This window comes from Gouania willdenowi, chromosome 9 (assembly GCF_900634775.1).
Source record: "Gouania willdenowi chromosome 9, fGouWil2.1, whole genome shotgun sequence".
Lineage (NCBI taxonomy): Eukaryota > Metazoa > Chordata > Actinopteri > Blenniiformes > Gobiesocidae > Gouania > Gouania willdenowi.
In genome coordinates, this window is record NC_041052.1 from 18,234,839 (window position 1) to 18,252,772 (window position 17,934).

The window sequence follows — 17,934 nt, forward strand, 5'->3', positions numbered from 1 at the left end:
TTGACAATGCAGTATTGAAATCTTTTTTGTATCTGGTTTGATGCAAAAAAGATTTAAATTTGTACTCGGACAAGAGAAATGCAATATACATTGAGTACATACTGTATACCTCCTCACAAACGGCATCTCTTTAACCGCTCTCTCCCCCCTCTGTGTCTTAAGTGTAAAACCGAAGTGGGAACACTGACTCATTGCCTCTGGTCTTGTCATAAACTTCAGAGATATTGGACTCAAATCCTACTTGAAATTCACAGCGTTTTTCATATTAATATAGAGATGGACCCTATATCTCTGATCCTTGGGCTTTCATGCACACAAGTGAAAACATCAGCTGGAAAAAGACTGTTCAATATTCTAACAATCGCTGCCAGGAAAAATATCCGTTTACACTGTTGTTGCTGCTGCTGATGTGTGTGCACATAGAGAGAGAGAAGCACTGCAGTAATATGCTTTGAACAGAGCATATTATATTACTGTGATGTTGCTGTCGGACTAACGTTAGCTTGTTAGCTCCTCTGAGGGAGGGACTTTGGAAAGTTTGGAGGCAGGGCAAGAGAGCAGCGGGGAGAGAGGGGGAGAGAGGGATCTGAAATTTGCGGATTGCACCTTTAAGTTGAAAGCAACACAAGGGCAGCACCAGGTACTTTACTAATTACATTTTGTTTGTTCAATGTTTACCTTTTCAGAACAGTGGTGAAGAAGGAGGCGCAGTGCCAGATAGCCCCCAACCTACACATGGAAATTTGGATTTGGACAGTGGTAGAAATTCCCCACCTCCACCTAAGAGAAATGCTCTTGAGGACCTCCTTGGGGGTTCTTTTAACCAACAGGACACACAGTCTCCAAGAGGAGTTGACAAAGAATTGTCGTTATCGTTCCAGGCCAATATCTCACTCTGCTTCTCCTCTGGAGTGGTGGAGGAGCAATACACAGCATTACCCACTGCTCTCATCTTTAGCCAAGACTTATCTGTGTATACCAGCTACCTCAGTAAGTGAATGGGTATTTTTGACAGCAGAACATATTGTAAATGCTCAACGGTCCCTCCTCCAACCTTCAAATGTTGACTTGTTAATTTTCCTCAAGAAAAACTTGAAACCAAGTTAAACAGTAACACAGAATAAGTCCATTTGCACTACTTTGATTTCCTTGGCTGCTTTTTATTATTATTTAATGTACAGTTACTAGGCTGTTTCTGTGAAATGAACATTCAGAGAACTATTTAAAAACTCGAGGACGGGAGTATATTTTTGAGTATTTTTTTTATTTTATATCAATATTTTTTTCAAGTGCGTTCTATGAGTGTTATATTTTGTGCACAGTTCAAACTTAAAATGTTGTAAGTAAATGCAGATTGCGTTTTCTAAATCTGTGTAAATGTCCTATGTTGTTGCACACCCTAGGCTCCTACGAGTCGTTCTGATCTGGCCCATTGTCTCTTCTGTCCATGTATTCAAGTTGAAGGTAACTACATTGCCTTAACTAAATGCTAAAAGGGTACGAGACAGCACCATAAATATAACATAGTCTTAATTAATGATCATAATTAAAAGAGTACAGGGAACACCTTATGTGCTTAGTGCAAATGTTCTAAATATTTGCTGTTCTTTTTTTCTTCACTGCCTATTCAAGGAGGATGTAATGTGTTGCACTGACAAGTGTGTCTCAAAAAAGAGTAAAATGTGTGGTTGGCTTAGTCATGGTTATGACCCAAATTAACCCAAAGCACAAACAATGATGAGCTGAGGATTTTTTTTTTTTAAAGGAATTTAAATTTAAAAAAAGCAACAACCAAAGGCTTTTCACAGATATGTTTTTTATTCCTCAAACTGAAAGAGCTTTCATTGAAGCAATGTCTTTTTTGACTGTACACTTCTTCACACTCCTCTACAGGCTTGAACCTAGCCAGTAGGCCTTTGTAATGTAATGAGTACATTTTTCCATATCTTGGTTGATGCTCAGAGGAGGTCAGAAACAAAGTGTGTGAACAGTTTATGCAGAAACACAAAGACAGAATGAGTTTCAACTTTGCACCCTTGTCACGTTTTAATGCTGAGCAATGGATGGTGAACCTAAAAAGCTATTAGATCCTAACAATGTGCAAAGACTTAATGTGCCTATGGAAATCTTAGTTACAGTGTACAATTTCAGATCAAACAACATGCAAACGTCCTTCAAACTTTATTTTATTTTATTTTCTTTTAGCAGGCCTGCTTGTGAAGAACGCTCACTGAGGGTCAGTTGACACAAATGTCTGTTTGCCAGTAGGAACCCAAAAGTCAAACAGGGAAAAAGACAAACAGCCCATGATTAATTTCACGTTGTGTCCATGAATACACATACTGACAGTTACACCAATAACTATTTGCACATAATGTTTACTCTACAGCAAAGTCTGCCCATGTAGATCACATAAACCTCCAATTCCAAAGCCATCATCATGGGTTACTTCATCACAACGTGACACACTGAAGTTCTTTAAATCAGGATCGTGCCCCTGTTCCACGTCTCTAGGAGTTCAACGATTTTGTCTTCAGACTTCACATCATGTTTGTGATAGTGACAGCACAATAATGGCACACTTCATTTCTCTTCCTCACACCAAGACAACAGCACATTTGAGCTTTTTTATCATTATTATTTCAAAACCTTGTATAAAAGATTATTTTTCTTTTATCTTAACTTGTCGGGCAATAAAAGATGGTTAATACATTTTTTGCGTACGCTAATGTTCAACTTTCTCTTTAGGTCTGGGTTGCTGTCATACAGAGCGCGAACTGAAGCTTGTTTATATGAAACAACTTGTTATGAAGAGGTTGAACGATGACTAGAATGAACAGGCCACTGATTTTAGGTCTCTGTGCCTAAAACAACTTGAGTAATGCAGTTCTCTATACTGCAGTACTTGTTTCCCTAATAGAGCATCACTGTTTGTTTACAGCCAACAGTAGAAGCCATACGGTGAAAACTGCATCAACAAAATAGTTGGTGCGTTTGTCATGACAGTATCATTATTCCTCACAACAGCAGTCGAACTGAATATTTTTTCTTCACCATGGAACCATTACAGCATGCAGAGAGCTGCTGTCATATGGAATACACCTATAAGTGCTTTAAATTGTAATGACAATGATCAAATATATTTTCTATAATAACAATTAAATCCACAGGAATGAACACGTTTTCTGCATTGAATTATAATCCAATAATGCCACCATGGTCAATTATCACTGCAGGCATTAGACATTAACATAATTTAATATATTCGTAACCTCAGACTTTCAGAAAGCATTCAATTAATTAAAGGGTTTTACTCTTTATGTTAGGATTAAAGAAGTTTAAATCATTATGTTTCAAACTTGAATTATGCATATGAAAATGATTGGATTAATTGCTTTCAGTCATTTGACACTTTAATTAATAGAAACACAGAACTCCACCAGAAAGCGATACGCTGTGGGTCGTTATGAATGACATCTATCCTGAGTTTTTAATTGATTCCACATGAACACATTAAACAAAGATTTAATGAACATGAAAGCAGAGTGGAAATAAATCCTGAACAGACACAAACTAAACAAATAGAAAAATATGCGTTGGAACGTGTAGTTACCGATTAAAAAACAAAATTTATACAGCATTACATTATTTCCCTTAAATATAATTATGTGAGCTTCATTGCCCATTTGAACTGCAGATAAAGTTCATTATCTCCCAAATAAGTCCTTTTAAAGTCTGAATATTGCAGAAATGCACGTAAAAATAGGTTCCTAAATCAGAGTGGCTTTAAACGATTTGGCATAATATACATTAATAATTCACGCAGTCGCACCATGCAGTTTCTATTACATATAATACAAGAGCATTATTAGTGTTTCTATCGATGGAATAATGCTAATGTCTACTATGGTAAAGGCATGGCTTCAGGAGGTGTGGTGATCAAAATGAAATTTAAACTTAAACTTATCTGATCATGTGACATCTCTAGCTGGTACTTTAGAGGGTTTTTAAATGGTATGAAACGTGTTAAGCACAACAGACAAATTCCACATTCTTGTTAAAAAGTGACACTGTACAATAGTTTCCATGGCAACATTTTAAAATAGCAGTAATCCCAGTTGTAATCTCTACCCCCTCCCCTGTGTATACCTTAGAAGTGGCAATTCTTAAGGAGAACAAAAAGACAAAGTTCACATTTTAAATAAGAAAACAAAGGACTAAAGCGAAACAGGGGCAGGTGTTAAATCATTGTACAAAAGAACAAACAGCAACCCACCACAACCAGACAGGTATTCTCTTAAAAATCCATTGGAAATCAAATTCTTTTTACAGGTTGCACAGTTTATTTCTGCAATGAGACACTGCAGTATGCTGGGGGGAGAGGGGACGACTGAAGATGAAGGGCTCTACTCTTCCTCTGTGCATCCAAGTATTTCTGCACGCAGGGTGATCCTGCCGTACCAGGACCAGGGAAGGATGCGGATGAGCCGGGCGTAGATGGGCGGATCTATCACGTTCTTTCTGTGCGTGTCGTTGTCAAAGTTTCCCTGGAACACCTGCAGAAATGGCAACATGAAAGAGTACATTTTCAAAATCCAATTTAGTTTTTTTTTCCAAAATGTCTCTTTTTTGCTTCTAAAGATTCAAGTTTCCTACATTTAAAAACCCCACATTGGATATTATTTATTTTATTTCAGGGCTTCCACTAATCTAAGACCGTTATCAAATTGTGAGCTCATCGTCTTTGATGATGAGCATGAAAAATAAAAGGCGCCATTAAATTCTAATGGCGCTTTACTGGAGGCAGGTGTGCCACATCTTGCTGCAATTAGTTGCTTGATTTCACCTGAATGTTTCCTTAAAGACCTGATGGCTGAACAGGCACTGAATGAAGTGCAGCCAATCAAAGACAGGCCTGAGATTCCCAACGTGCCAGGAAGAGGCCATTTCTGGAACCCTGTCCTATTCTAAGAACCCTTCTTTATGTCAGCCTAATGTCAACACATCTACACATCTCTTCTGTGGGAAACATGTGGCACAGCTGGAACTGACACCGTGACGATCAGTGAAACCCCCAGCTGCTGTTCATCTGTAGGTTTATTTCTCTGCCAATCAGGTTTGTCCTAACACTGTGGTAAAGAAAAGGTTGGTAGATCAGGGTTGGGGTCAATTACATTTTTAAATTACAATTACAACTCAATTATGATTACAGTGACTGGCATTTTTTCCAATTACAATAAAAATGACAATCATTATTTTACCCCTGAACGACAATGACAATTACATTCTCAAATACTACATTTAAATTACAATTAATCACAATTACTGAGCCTGAATTAAACCATCTCATAGCTTTCTGTTAGCATATCTTATGACAATAGGATAAAAAACTATGTATGTATATGCACTGTTTATGTTTATATAGTATTCTTACATTGTGAAACACCAAAGGTGATGTTTGAAATGTTATTTTGTGAAGGAGGGTTAGGCACCTTTAAGTTCCTTTAACTTCTGCCTACTTATTTTGAGCTTTCTCCTCTGAATACATGTTATGTATTGTAAATAAAATGTGTTTTTTATGATGCTCAAATAAATAAACAAACAAACGACGGGTCAATTTTGACCCATGTCGTGAATCAAATCTATCACATCATTTGTTTTTTTTATCTCTTGGTTACCTTGTTAGGCTTCCTTATCCATGAAAATATACGATTTTATTTTTTTGTGTTTTTTATTTTTATTTTTTTAATTTTAAAATGGTCCTCAAGAAAAGTGACGGGTAAACTTGATATGAAACATATTTCTATGATGCTAACTACATACAGGTATGTGTAAGCCATAGAACTCTAACATGGTTCTCCATGATTCTCAAATTATAATTGACTATTTTTTTATAGGATTTACATGCAAATTACAATAACAAAGTCCATTTTCTGAAGTCAATTACAATTACAACAGCAACAGTTTTTTTCAATTACAATCAAACAAACACGATAATTGTAATTAATTATTCATTACAATTATAATTGACCCCAACCCTGGTATTTACACTAAACAACAAAATAATAGGTTAAAGAGCCCATGTAAAGCTAAATTAACTTTTGTATGCTTTAAACATGATAAAAGTGCTATTAGGGCTTCATACTGTACACATGCCCAAAGTGTTTTTTTTTTATTGATTCCCTCAATCGTTAGAGGGTGATTTGCTCCTTTCTTACTGCAGGGTGAGCCCAAACACCTCGCTCCAATTTGATGACGCGTTTGACGCTGCACTGAACTGGAGAAGCCGCACCTCCAGGAAGCTCTCTGCCGTGATTGACATGTAAACAGACACGCCCACAAAGGTGAGCATTTCAGCGTCCTTCGCGCAGTGCTATGTATGTATTTTCTACAGCCTACGTATGTACCGGTGAACCCCCGCTACGGAGTGGGTGTGAGGAGGGCGGGCCAGACACAACCACTCATGAATATGCATAAGTAGGCTTTAAATCAGCCTGTTTGTGTAGAGTTGCTCAGAAAGTGACTTTTCAGAGGCTAAAACTCTGGAAAACAGGCGAGTTTAGGAAAATAAACCTCAAATACTATGTTTTTGGGGTTCTTAGAACAAATGGAAATGGATGAAAAATAGCATGTTTAATGAGTTCACCTGTATTTAACCTCAACAATATGTAAAAAAAACAAAAAAAAAACAACTTCACTGCATATTTGAAGTCTTGGAGCGCTACACAATCCTACACAACACACAAATGCAGTAAAATAAATCAATAAATAAAATACTGCATCTCCTAAAAATGGTGATGTGGGGGATGTGGATGGGTTCAAACCAGGGGTTTCTTTCTTAGCATTTCTTTCTCTGTAGGGGTTTTACATGAGCTGTCTTTTCTCAGTGGATACAGGTTAGGTTGCTGTCTGTCAGCTATAACTTTGATTTCACTTGTGTTTTCCTTGGGTTCAGGTGTTTCGGAGCACAGATTGCATTTTCCAAACATGTAAAAGTTTGAAACTTTGTGTTCGACTCTACAGACCAGAGGAAATGAAAGAAGAGATGATTTTCTGTCCACATGTCACTACAGCTTCTTTGTTTGTATTTTAAAAAATAATAAAAAAAAAAAAAAGGAAAAAGTTTAGTTTGATTTGAAATGTAAAATGAAAATACTTTACATGGGATGCTGTGCATTTCATATTATTCAGGAAACATGAATCAAAATCCACAAGTGCCTCATACTTTCACGGACTGCTGATTCAGCAGTGAGGGGACATTAAAGATAAAAGTGATTGATATGCAATGATGGTAGTCACTTAAACCTCTCCCTCCCTTTCTTTAACCACATTAGCTACGCATGTCTGCAGCGCTGGGCACGTAGCGCTTTAACTACATTTCTCAGCTCCACAGAAGCTATATTTTCAGGGAACTTCGAAACGTTAAACTCATCTCTCCTCCCATGTGACATCATGTAACTATCCACCTGCTGACACCCGCTCCAGTCTGCAGCCAGAATGGAAGAACACACAGCTGGAGACCATGGCAGAGGAGTGAGCATAGTTAGAGACTTGTTCACCTGGTAAATCCCCGTGGACAAACCTCAAAAAGTTCATGTCACTGATAGAGACCTCACAGAACGGTTACACATTCTGATGTTTACTGTGAAACCCCCCAAAAAACAAGGTCCTACAATGCGCCATTACAACATTGGAGGCCGCTACCCTGGTACACTATATGTCTGATGAAATTAAGTCAAAATATAATTAGTTGAGTTTCTCTCTTGTGTAAAAAGCACACATTTCTTATAGGATGAAAAGGAAAGCTGATCAAAAAGGCTCCTATTGGTTAATCACATAACAGAGGTAAGGGACATGGTATGAGATTGTCTGACATTGAGAGAGAATCTCCTGCGAGAACAGATAAGAAAACTTAACACAGGGAACACAGAGCATTGAGCATATATTGGCATCTATAAGCTCAGAAAGATAATGTGCATATCATTTTACCATTACAGTGCGTGTGTGAGAGAAAGGAAACATGAAAATACTGGAGAAGTTGAAAAGTATAATATTAGTTTGTTACTGTTTAAATGGATAATTTGATATTTAGTAGTATTACAGAATGTGGCTGATAAACATATTAATAACCACATATAGGCAGACCCATAGTAAGGCTAGCCTATACTTTATTATTATTATTATTATTATTATTATTATTATTATTTATTATTATTATTATTAAATCTGTTTTTATTATTCATTATTATTACTTCTAAACCAAAAGAAAAAAGAAAAAAAAAGAAAACACAAGGTAGATAAAAGTAACGAATACGACTAAATGCTGATCTACAGTCATTTACTGTAGATCTAAATGATCAGAAATCATCATTAATGAAAACACCCACACCACCTGTTGCTGAGTGATGATGTGTTTGTTTTGTTAGAGAAAAGTTTAATAAAATTGATTTGTCCCAGTTTCATTGATCACTCGTTAGCAATGACTTGGGAATGAAGTATCTTTAAGAATCAGAAAAGTTTTTATTCCTTAAGTACAGTTTAAAAACAGTTCAAGGACTTTAAGTTGGTGGTTGGTGCAAAAAACAAACCAGAAACAATAATAATAATAATAATAATAATAATTATTATTATTATATAAAAGATAAATGATAAATACATACATATATACATTGCTTGTCATGCAGCTAAGCTTTTTCTCATTTTATAGAAACTTAGCTTGCTACATTTCTCTTCAGTGTAGTGAAGCTTCTTCTATAATCACTACATTTTACCCAACACTGCTTGTCTCAGTCCTGTGCTTTCTGTCACTAAAACCTGGAACTACCAATGGTGTACTCTTAAAATCTTTTGTTTCACATGGTTGCAGGTCTCTTCTTTCCTCCCACCTTTATGACTTATCATTTCCCCCACAAAGTAAAACCCATTCTCTTTCTTGTGTATTGAAGCATAAAACAAAGACAGCATTAAAACAAGAAAGTACCACATGCAGAACCTTTGTTCAGTCATTCCTCTTTTTAAATTTCAACCTACTTTTCATTATTATTTGAAATTTAAAAAGGGAGTTCAAGAGAAAAAAAAATCAATGAAAACATTCTTGTTCTTTCTTTTCAGTTTATGCACTCCAATAAATAAATCATACATGTATGAAGCACATTCAGGCATGCAACCTTCCTTTAGAAACATTTTAGCCTCGAGTGGATTTCAATCAACAATCTTGATGCAGAGGCAGACCTGCTACACTATGTATAGAAAAATAAATGTATTAAACAGATGATTATACATTAGGTTATCTATACCCATCCTTCCCTAGAGGGAGGTCAGAAAATCAGTCCATGTGCTAAAAAGCCAAACGCTGCGTTCACACCAAATGCGTCTTCTGCGGCACCAGACGCATCTGCTGCACGAAACCTTCCGCATGTGTCGCGAGATCAAAAAATGTCCCCAAGCGAAGCCCCGCCCACCAGCGACACATCCAACTCAGTGAGTTTCACTGCCTACTGACGTGAGGAGCTGCGCTCCTTTTTCTCCTCTCATAAACATAAACCACCAGTGAAAAGAGCCGGTGTGATTAGCGGCTAATGCTATCCTAGCTCAGTGCTACAGAGAGAACTTTTACCTGCTACTACCTCCTCCTCGCTGATTCTCCTCTATGCCAAATCCTTTCGAGACCAGTCCCGGTTATAAAGGCCTTGTCATACAGCTCCAGATGGTCACACATGGTTGAATGGGTGAACAGACCGGTGTCCGTGTTGACGACCTGAAATTATCGTCAACAAAGACTCTGATTGGCTTTTGTCACGCAAAACAGCCGCAGGAGTTCAATATTTTCAACTCTTGCGAATGTGCAGATACGCGTAAAATCGGAAGCGTGCTCGCACGGCAAACGTTTGTGACGTGCGGATCGGACCGCACCGCCGCACAGGAGAGAATTTGCATCTGGGACGCATCTATCCATTGACTTTGTATGTAATCTGGTCGTACAAACATTTTGTGACGCATCCGGTGTGAACGCAGCATAAGAGCTACTGCTATATCCAAGCTACTGAATCTTACCCCGGTTAATGTTATGAAAATATGACAAAACTATCATGCAATTACAATTTTAGTAATCACACTAAAACAAAAACTAAAATCTAAACTTTAAATATTTTAAAAGTAGCTTGTTCCCACTATGCTGAAAGTTTTTTTTTTATTCTTTTCTAAATAACAATAATTGTGGATTTTCTTTTGGTGGACAGCAGAAGGTTAATTCATACACTGAATAAATGCATCACCCTGCAGCCATCAGTCATTCAGCATCAAATCAGGAGACAGTATAAAATCAATCCCCGTCCCCCATAACAGCACATTAAAGTTAAACTTTTCAGCCAACAGATGAACATATGGTGTACCTTACCTTACCCAACACTAGAAACTAACCTTATTTCTATCAGATTAGACAACAGATTAAATAGTTTATAAATATGTATTCATTTAGGGTCAAGATGATAATAAATAATGATTAATCATAATTGTATAAATTAAAGAGATCAGTGATGATGCAAGTAAGCAGTAAACCTGCATGACAATCTTTTAGAAATAACATGTAACCAGGGCTTTAAATGAACTTTTTAGATCACCAGCCAGCATGGCTAGTAGTTCTTAAAGTTACCAGCCAACCAGATTTTCCATCAGCAAAATTTTTGTCGGTAAAAAAAAAAACTACATTATGAGCGTTCATGTTTCTTTGAATTTATTTTATTTTAGCTGATTGCAGAAATACATTAAAATGGTAAACATATACACATTTAATTTAAAAACAGTGTTGTAACAATGCCTAAAAGATGCAAAATTGGATCCCTGAAACACTGTTTGAAGTTAGAGAGAATAGAAGTAATCAGTACTAAGAATTACATGTACTGTAGAGAAAACATGTTTTACTAACATGCATTCAATCCCACTCCCCACAAACTGTATAGTTCACATTTTAAAGGTGAACAAATAGCCGAATACCAGCCACTCATGACCCGACATCCATTTAGTATTAAAACACCTCAATTTCTTCTTCTTTTCAGATCCTCTTTCATCTACATTTTCCCTTGTGTCGGCAGCAGCCTTCCTTATTTGCAGTTCAGGTTTTTCAACACCCGATAAATATCTCCACGTGTGTTTACTTAATTTCAGCTCCTATTGTTTGTTTTGCACTGTTCCATTTGTCTTCTCCGATACCAAACCATAACACGCTAATGTAAGCACGTAGCCAATTGTTGAATGACACGTCACAACATAGTGTTCGTGGGAAATGTAAGATTAGTACAACAAGCAGTGTTGCCAGATACACATTACATTTTAAAATCGAAACACAAACAAAAACCCTCAAATTTCTTGGCGGAAAACAGCCCAATCTGGCAACAATGACTTTATACAGCCTGCCGATTCAAATAGACACAGCAGTGGTGTTTAGCTCTTCACCAGCCAAAATGGCTCGTAATGCTACAATGTTACCCGCCAAAGTTCATTTTTACATGCAATTAGCGAATTGGCGGGTTTTAATTTAAAGCCCTGCATGTGACATAAGACAGTACTTCATTTTTGTGCTTTTTGTGCTGTTCTTGGTAGCAAATTGTGAACTAATGTGTAGTTTTCATGATGAAAACAAGACAATGTAACCCCAAAGGATCAAACGCCTTTAATCATTGTGTTGCCTTCTTTATAGTCTCAGATCACTTCTTCAGAGAGGTTAGCAGCGTGTCATTTCAACAATTTTTCCCCCAGTCCTGAGCTGCACGTATAAGCTCAAAAGGTAATAAATAGCCCTCGGGTACACAGAAAAAGGTGGTACGAGTTGTAGAAAATAGGATGGCTGTATTAATTCATTCAATTACCTTCTGACCTACAGTAGACGGACTGCTCTAATGTCAAATTACCTCTACCACTCATAAATATGTAAACTATCAAATATAAATCAATTACTGCAGGGGCTTGATTATCCTCATCTGTGGGCTCTGTAAATGCACCCAGGAAGGTGCAGTACACCAGCACTACCCATCCTTGTGGCCTAAGAGAAAAAAAAGGCTGCAAATGCACCCAAACTCTGGCATTTCATGCTTGTTTATTTATATTTAAACAGTGGATTATGTTGTTACTTGTCTCAGTTACACGTGCACACAGGTATTTGGGATTTATTTGGAATGCAAAGGCAAACAAAGCAGTATGGAGTTTTTGCAGGGACTGATGCTGCTTGGTGTGGCCTGCTTTGACAACATCTGTATTCTGACACAGTCTCCTCTCTCAATCTGGATCTAACTGCCTGCAGCTTCTGCCACACAGGAGCAGGAGGGGGAAGCTGAGGAGAATACTTACAAGCTTCTACCACTGTGCTCCAACCAGACACCCAGACACACGCACGCTCACACGAGCACAAACACACACACACACACACACACTATACGTCTGCTGCCAAGTCAGGCATTGTGGTGAGGCAGGAGGAGCCTCGGAAGTGCAACAGCCAAATGTGTCCTCGAGCATTAATGGCTGCTACGCACCTTGTAGAAGCGTACATCTGAGCAGCACTTGCTTCTGTCTGGGGACAAACTGATTGACATTCTCAGAAGCCATGCTCAACATGTTCGCCCTCTAATACTGAGCTAACACGCTCAGATGAAATGCCTACAGTTGAATTCAGTTCTGAATTTTACAGTCATGACAATAGAGGCAGTGACGTAAGAGCCAGGGCTTCTCTAACATTTAAAGGCCAAAGACGACTTACATTAAGAGCATTTTCAGATGATCCATTCTTACTATTCCACTAATTACAAATTGCCTATTGCCAGTACTGCTGTATCTGTGATTAGATTTAATATAAAACAGACCAGCTCCAGGTTGGGCTGGGCAACAATATAGAAAATGACAATATTGCCTATTAGGCATGGGTGGTAACCAAATTTTGATATCGTCAAACCTCCTCCCCATTTTACCGTGGTATACGGTATTACCGTGACTAATTAAAAATGATGACGTAAGGCTCAGACAGCGTCACCAAACTGTGGCCGCGGGTCCTTAAAAAGTCAGAAAAAGTCTTAAATATTATTATTATCAATAAAAGGCCTTAAAAAGTATTACATTGTCTTAAATTCAGATCAGATAGGTCTTAAATGTGCTTTAGTCACGTCACAATAAGAAATTCTGCTGAGCACAGACTGAACACTCATTCCCATTCCGTCTCGCCACATGTCTGTGGCTCATACACAGCACATCCAAGCAAATCACACCATTTACTAGTCAGGCTTATGTTAGTACTACAGACATACCGAAGAATTACGGTTATCAGTGCTCAATCACAGCAAAGAGTACGCTCCTGATGACAACCCATTCAACACATAAATGCTCCTGGACATAGAATCATTAGGCATTAAATAAATCATATTTAATATTTAATGCTCATCTCTTTCATCAGTGCATTGCATTTTGTTTTTAATGATGATATTGAAACTGATACCGTTGCATTTTTATGACACCGCAGCATACGGTATTACTGCCCAAGCCTATCGCTTATATCAAGATATATATTTTTATATCTTATTTTGTATCAAAATACTCATTTTAGGAATCACTGCTTTCTCTACTTCTCAAAACAGCATGAAAAGCACAGCTAGATGGATTGGAATATGTTGTGTTCTAACCCAGATCTATCACTAACAAGCCACACTACAGAACTCACTCACACATGCTGTCCCCTTAGAGGAGAAAAAGCCAAAAGTAGCACATATTGTGCAGCTGTTTGTTAATAAATGTGCCTGTGTGACATTTTGTATCTGCAAAAGTATCCCTGAGTTTCTGGTCAGACTTCATTAGATTTAAAATGATCAAGATTTTAATCGTCTATCGTCATTTTGAGAAACAGTATTTGGTCCATATCGCCCAGTCCTAGCTCCAGGGAGGTAATGATCAATCAAATGATGATGTGTTTCAAAACTTTCAATAACAAAATACAAAACCAATTGTAAATTAATATTTAGTTTGGTAATCCATATTTTTATGTAGAAACTAGGGATTCACCGAAATAAAAATGACTGGCCGAAACCGAAAATGAGAACACCATCAATTAAATACATTTAAATATTTATTTAGCACTGACATTCCAACAATGCACAACATAAAATAAAAAAAATAAAACGGTTAACTTGATCCCACTCATGCATTACATAATATTGCACAAACCTAGAACTGACTGAGTTGCTGAAAGAGAACGCAGCATCATCACAACATCCTGTTTTGGTAAGAAAAGTGTTTTGGGCCATTTTCGGTGGCCAGAAGTTTGGTGCCTCACTGTTGTTGCAGTTAGTACTTGTGCTTTACTTTGTTGCAACCCCCTTGACTAAAAGGAATTTCACAGCAAGGACATCACATAAATTAACTCCACGTATTTGTGACAAATGTAAATAACATTAGGACTAATATTATCTGTACAGCCTTATTTATAGTGTACCACTGTTTTGAAAACTAACGTTCTAGAATGTAAAGCTCAAACAAGCCAGAAAGTGCGAACATCACGATGTGGCTAACATCATAATCATCTGTCTATCTCTAACAGTTGGGCATTCAACAGCTTACAGTCAGAGTAAAGGCCAGAACACTGAGAAAACTTCAAATAAGGAAGGACAACATCTGCTAGCAGCTCCGCTTTGGGAATTCCCTCAGGTTCTTTTCATCTCATCTTCTGAGACAAACACTCTTCTCCAAGTGTGTGCGAGAACTGTTGTCTCGTTGGTTAGACATTTCAAGGGTCAGCAGGTTGTGTGGTTTTCATGCCACGCTTGGCTCAAGACGAGTTACTGTGTGTTGATTTTACTGATGATTTTAAATGTTCTTATTGATTTTAAACAATTGAATGTTTTATCATGTAAAGCACATTGAGTTGCCTTGAGTATGAAATGCGCTATACAAATAAATTTGCCTTGCCTTGCCTTGTTCTTTCATGTTAAAACCATGGAGGGATCTGATGCACACGACTAGCTCATCTCATGGGTAAAGCTTATTTCCTTTTCCTCCTATACCTTCATTACTGTATTGTCTCAGTACTGGATTCTTAATGTGCCACTAGATCACGTTAAAACATTTAAAACTGTCTGTCTGGTTGCACTCGACCAGGGGTCTGCAACCTGCGGCTCTGGAGCCTCATGTGGCTCTTTGACTCTTTCGCAATGGCTCCCTATAGCTTTAAAGAAATATTATAATAATAAATTGTTAATTCTTACAGATGGTATTGCTGATTCATTACATTAACTCCAAATAAAATTATGGCAAAACAATTTGATAACCCAAAAATAAATCAATTTGCGCCACCTTCCTACTCCACCTCCTGCAACATCTACAGACCATCAATTTCCTTGCACCTGTGGCTAACCTTGAGTTTTAAATCTTTGCTAAGAAATTATTTGATATTATTTTAACTGTGTATTATTTTATACACTAAATTGTCTTCATTAAGAAGGTTTTTTTTTTGTTTTTTCCGGCTTCGGAAGGACTTTAATCCAGGTGAGATTAGGCAAAATGATTCCTTTGGGAGAAAAGGTTGCAGACCCCTGCACTAGACATACCTACTCTACTTTTAAATATGTTGTTTCATCCATCAACTAAAAATACTGCTCTTTCCACTAGTTCTGTTCTTCTGATGTGTTTCCTCCTGCCAATCTAAAGACAAAGGTTTCTGCTGTCCTCATCATTTCAGACCTGTCTAACACAACAGGGAGAATAGAGGGAAGGAGGGAGGGACGACAAGGCTAAACGTCTGTCTAAAATCAGCCTTCAATCTCAGTCAAAAATATTTACCTCATCCCATTCTTTCATGTTCTTTCATTTTAAGTTTTTCATCTGCTTGCTTAGGCCAGTTTGCAAAGTTAGTGAACCACAATAAAGGCTGCACTCAAGCATGAAGACTTTCTGTATTTGTTGAAGAACTCACGTTTGTAGTTTCCCTGCAGACATCTTGTAATGGTTTGATTACATTACACAAGGCATAACTATGTTTCTTTCAGCAGGGGATCAGAGACATTATTTGGGCGAAGTCATTGTATTTGTGTACCAGGAGGTTGTCTATTTACACAAATATATTTTTTGATCTACAGTATTTTTGTGCTAAAGCTGTGCAGAGAACTTAGCTTTAGGTACAAAGGACATAAAACATCATGTGGTGCAAACAATTGGATTCCCCATCAAGTTTCTTTGTAAACCAGATAGGTTGGGTATAAATAAGAAGGAGTAAAGTTAAACCTTTCACTGCCACTAAAGAGAAATGGGGGGGGGTCTTCTGGTACCAGTTTTCTGAAGGACAACAGACTTCAGTATTTGCTGCGCTTCCCTTTTATCAGCAGATAGTCTCCTAAGCTTCAGCATTGTTTCAAGTGCTGTAGATGCTCGGCGAGCACGTATGTACTCTGTTGAAGTGCTGTAAACAAGGTTTTCAGCAAAGCAGTGGCCTCACCAGGTGGACAGCGTGGTCTTATCTGATAGTGAAGTAGTTAGAGGCAACAGAACGGGCCAGGTTTCCTCCGTTTGAGAAACACAAAAAAAAAAAAAAAAAACAGATACCAAAGTGAGAGGGAAGGGAAAACAAGTCAGCTTCCAAAGAGTTTTCCTGGTTAAAACTAGCCACGGTTAAATTATGTTTTTTTATTTCAGAATTAGTCATACCGAATTAAATTATTTGGAATTAAAGTGTTCTTAGTGATTCCGAATTGAAGTTTACATGGAAAACTGGTGTATTCGGCTTTAATCAACTCCGCTTTGGGTCTGGGGGTTGGGGAGGTTTCTGATTGGACAGGGGGTGAACGTGAAGTGTTCACGTTTATCGGGAAAAACACACAACAAACCTTTTCTTTTCGGCTACAACATAGAAGATCACATGATTACTTTTTTCACCTTTATTTTGACTGTAGTGTTGAAGCAGCAGCTTGACAATAACACGGTGTCACTTTGCACCGCGGAGCAGAAGAGAGATAACGCAGCGGAGAAGAGAGATAGAAGTCTGTACTTTGGTCAATCAAAGCCACTATACAGGACGATGAGTGAAAAATGAACTTTATAATGATCCACGCATCATCAGTGAAGCTCTGGTGCTTCATGTGCCGATGAAGCCGTTCAGTTTGTCGAGGTCTGTGTGTCTGTGTAAATGTCCACATGTTTTTGCCTCCTTCCATCCACTCTTTTCATTATATCCATGTCTTTCAAGGCTCTTATTAAATAAATAGTCTCTGCTCTAGTCCGGGTGACCATCTTGGACTATGTCGTCACCAGCGCGTCATAGCGACAAGTCGTGCATGTGCGGAATTGTTTACAAGAAAGAAGAATTATTTAATTTGGAATTAAAATCTGAATAAACCAGCCACCTAATTCGGATTTAAGTTTAATTCCAAATTACATTTGCATTAGGAATTAAGTATTTACAGAGGAATTAACTTTTATTCTGAATTAAAGAGGAATTAAAGCTCCCATGTAAATGTGGCGACTGTCTTTTTGATAATGGCTTCTTCAGATTGATAGCGCATGCTGTGCTTTTTCCTTCTAATGTTGTATACCCATGGTGCCTCTTGGCAGTGTGATAGAAACTTTCAGTTTTCACATTGCCCGCAGCCACTTAAATTTATCACATTTTTCAATGTTTGTTTTGGCACTGACGGAACCAACATTTCTGGACAAATGGATGTTGATGATGAAATCCATCATGTGGTGTAAACGTAGCATACCTTGTCCTTCTTCTGCTTCTGATCTTGATAAATATTCCACCGCTCCCCATTATTACTGTAAGCAACTTTGTATGAGCCAACAAACTGGACATGGCCAAAGTCTTTGGCTCCTTGTGTGATGACACCTGTGACTTTGGTCGGCACAAGCAGGTCCACCTGCAAGAACAAGAAGGAAAAAAACTAAATTAAGATGAAGAAGAACAAAAAAAAC

At 37.7% G+C, this 17,934-nt stretch overlaps 1 protein-coding gene across 2 annotated transcripts in view; it reads right to left on the reverse strand.

The window, feature by feature from the left end:
- Positions 1-1,796: 1,796 nt before the first annotated feature.
- Positions 1,797-17,934, reverse strand: part of LOC114469886 (EGF-like repeat and discoidin I-like domain-containing protein 3) — a 139,094-nt gene continuing 122,956 nt past the window's right edge. For both annotated transcript variants that reach the window (XM_028457774.1, XM_028457773.1), the window contains exons 9-10: positions 17,724-17,879; positions 1,797-4,556 (exon numbers count right to left, since the gene is read on the reverse strand). In XM_028457774.1, coding sequence (XP_028313575.1) covers positions 4,407-4,556; positions 17,724-17,879 — 306 coding nt within the window. In that variant the 3' untranslated portion in view covers positions 1,797-4,406. The remainder of the gene's footprint in view (positions 4,557-17,723; positions 17,880-17,934) is intronic.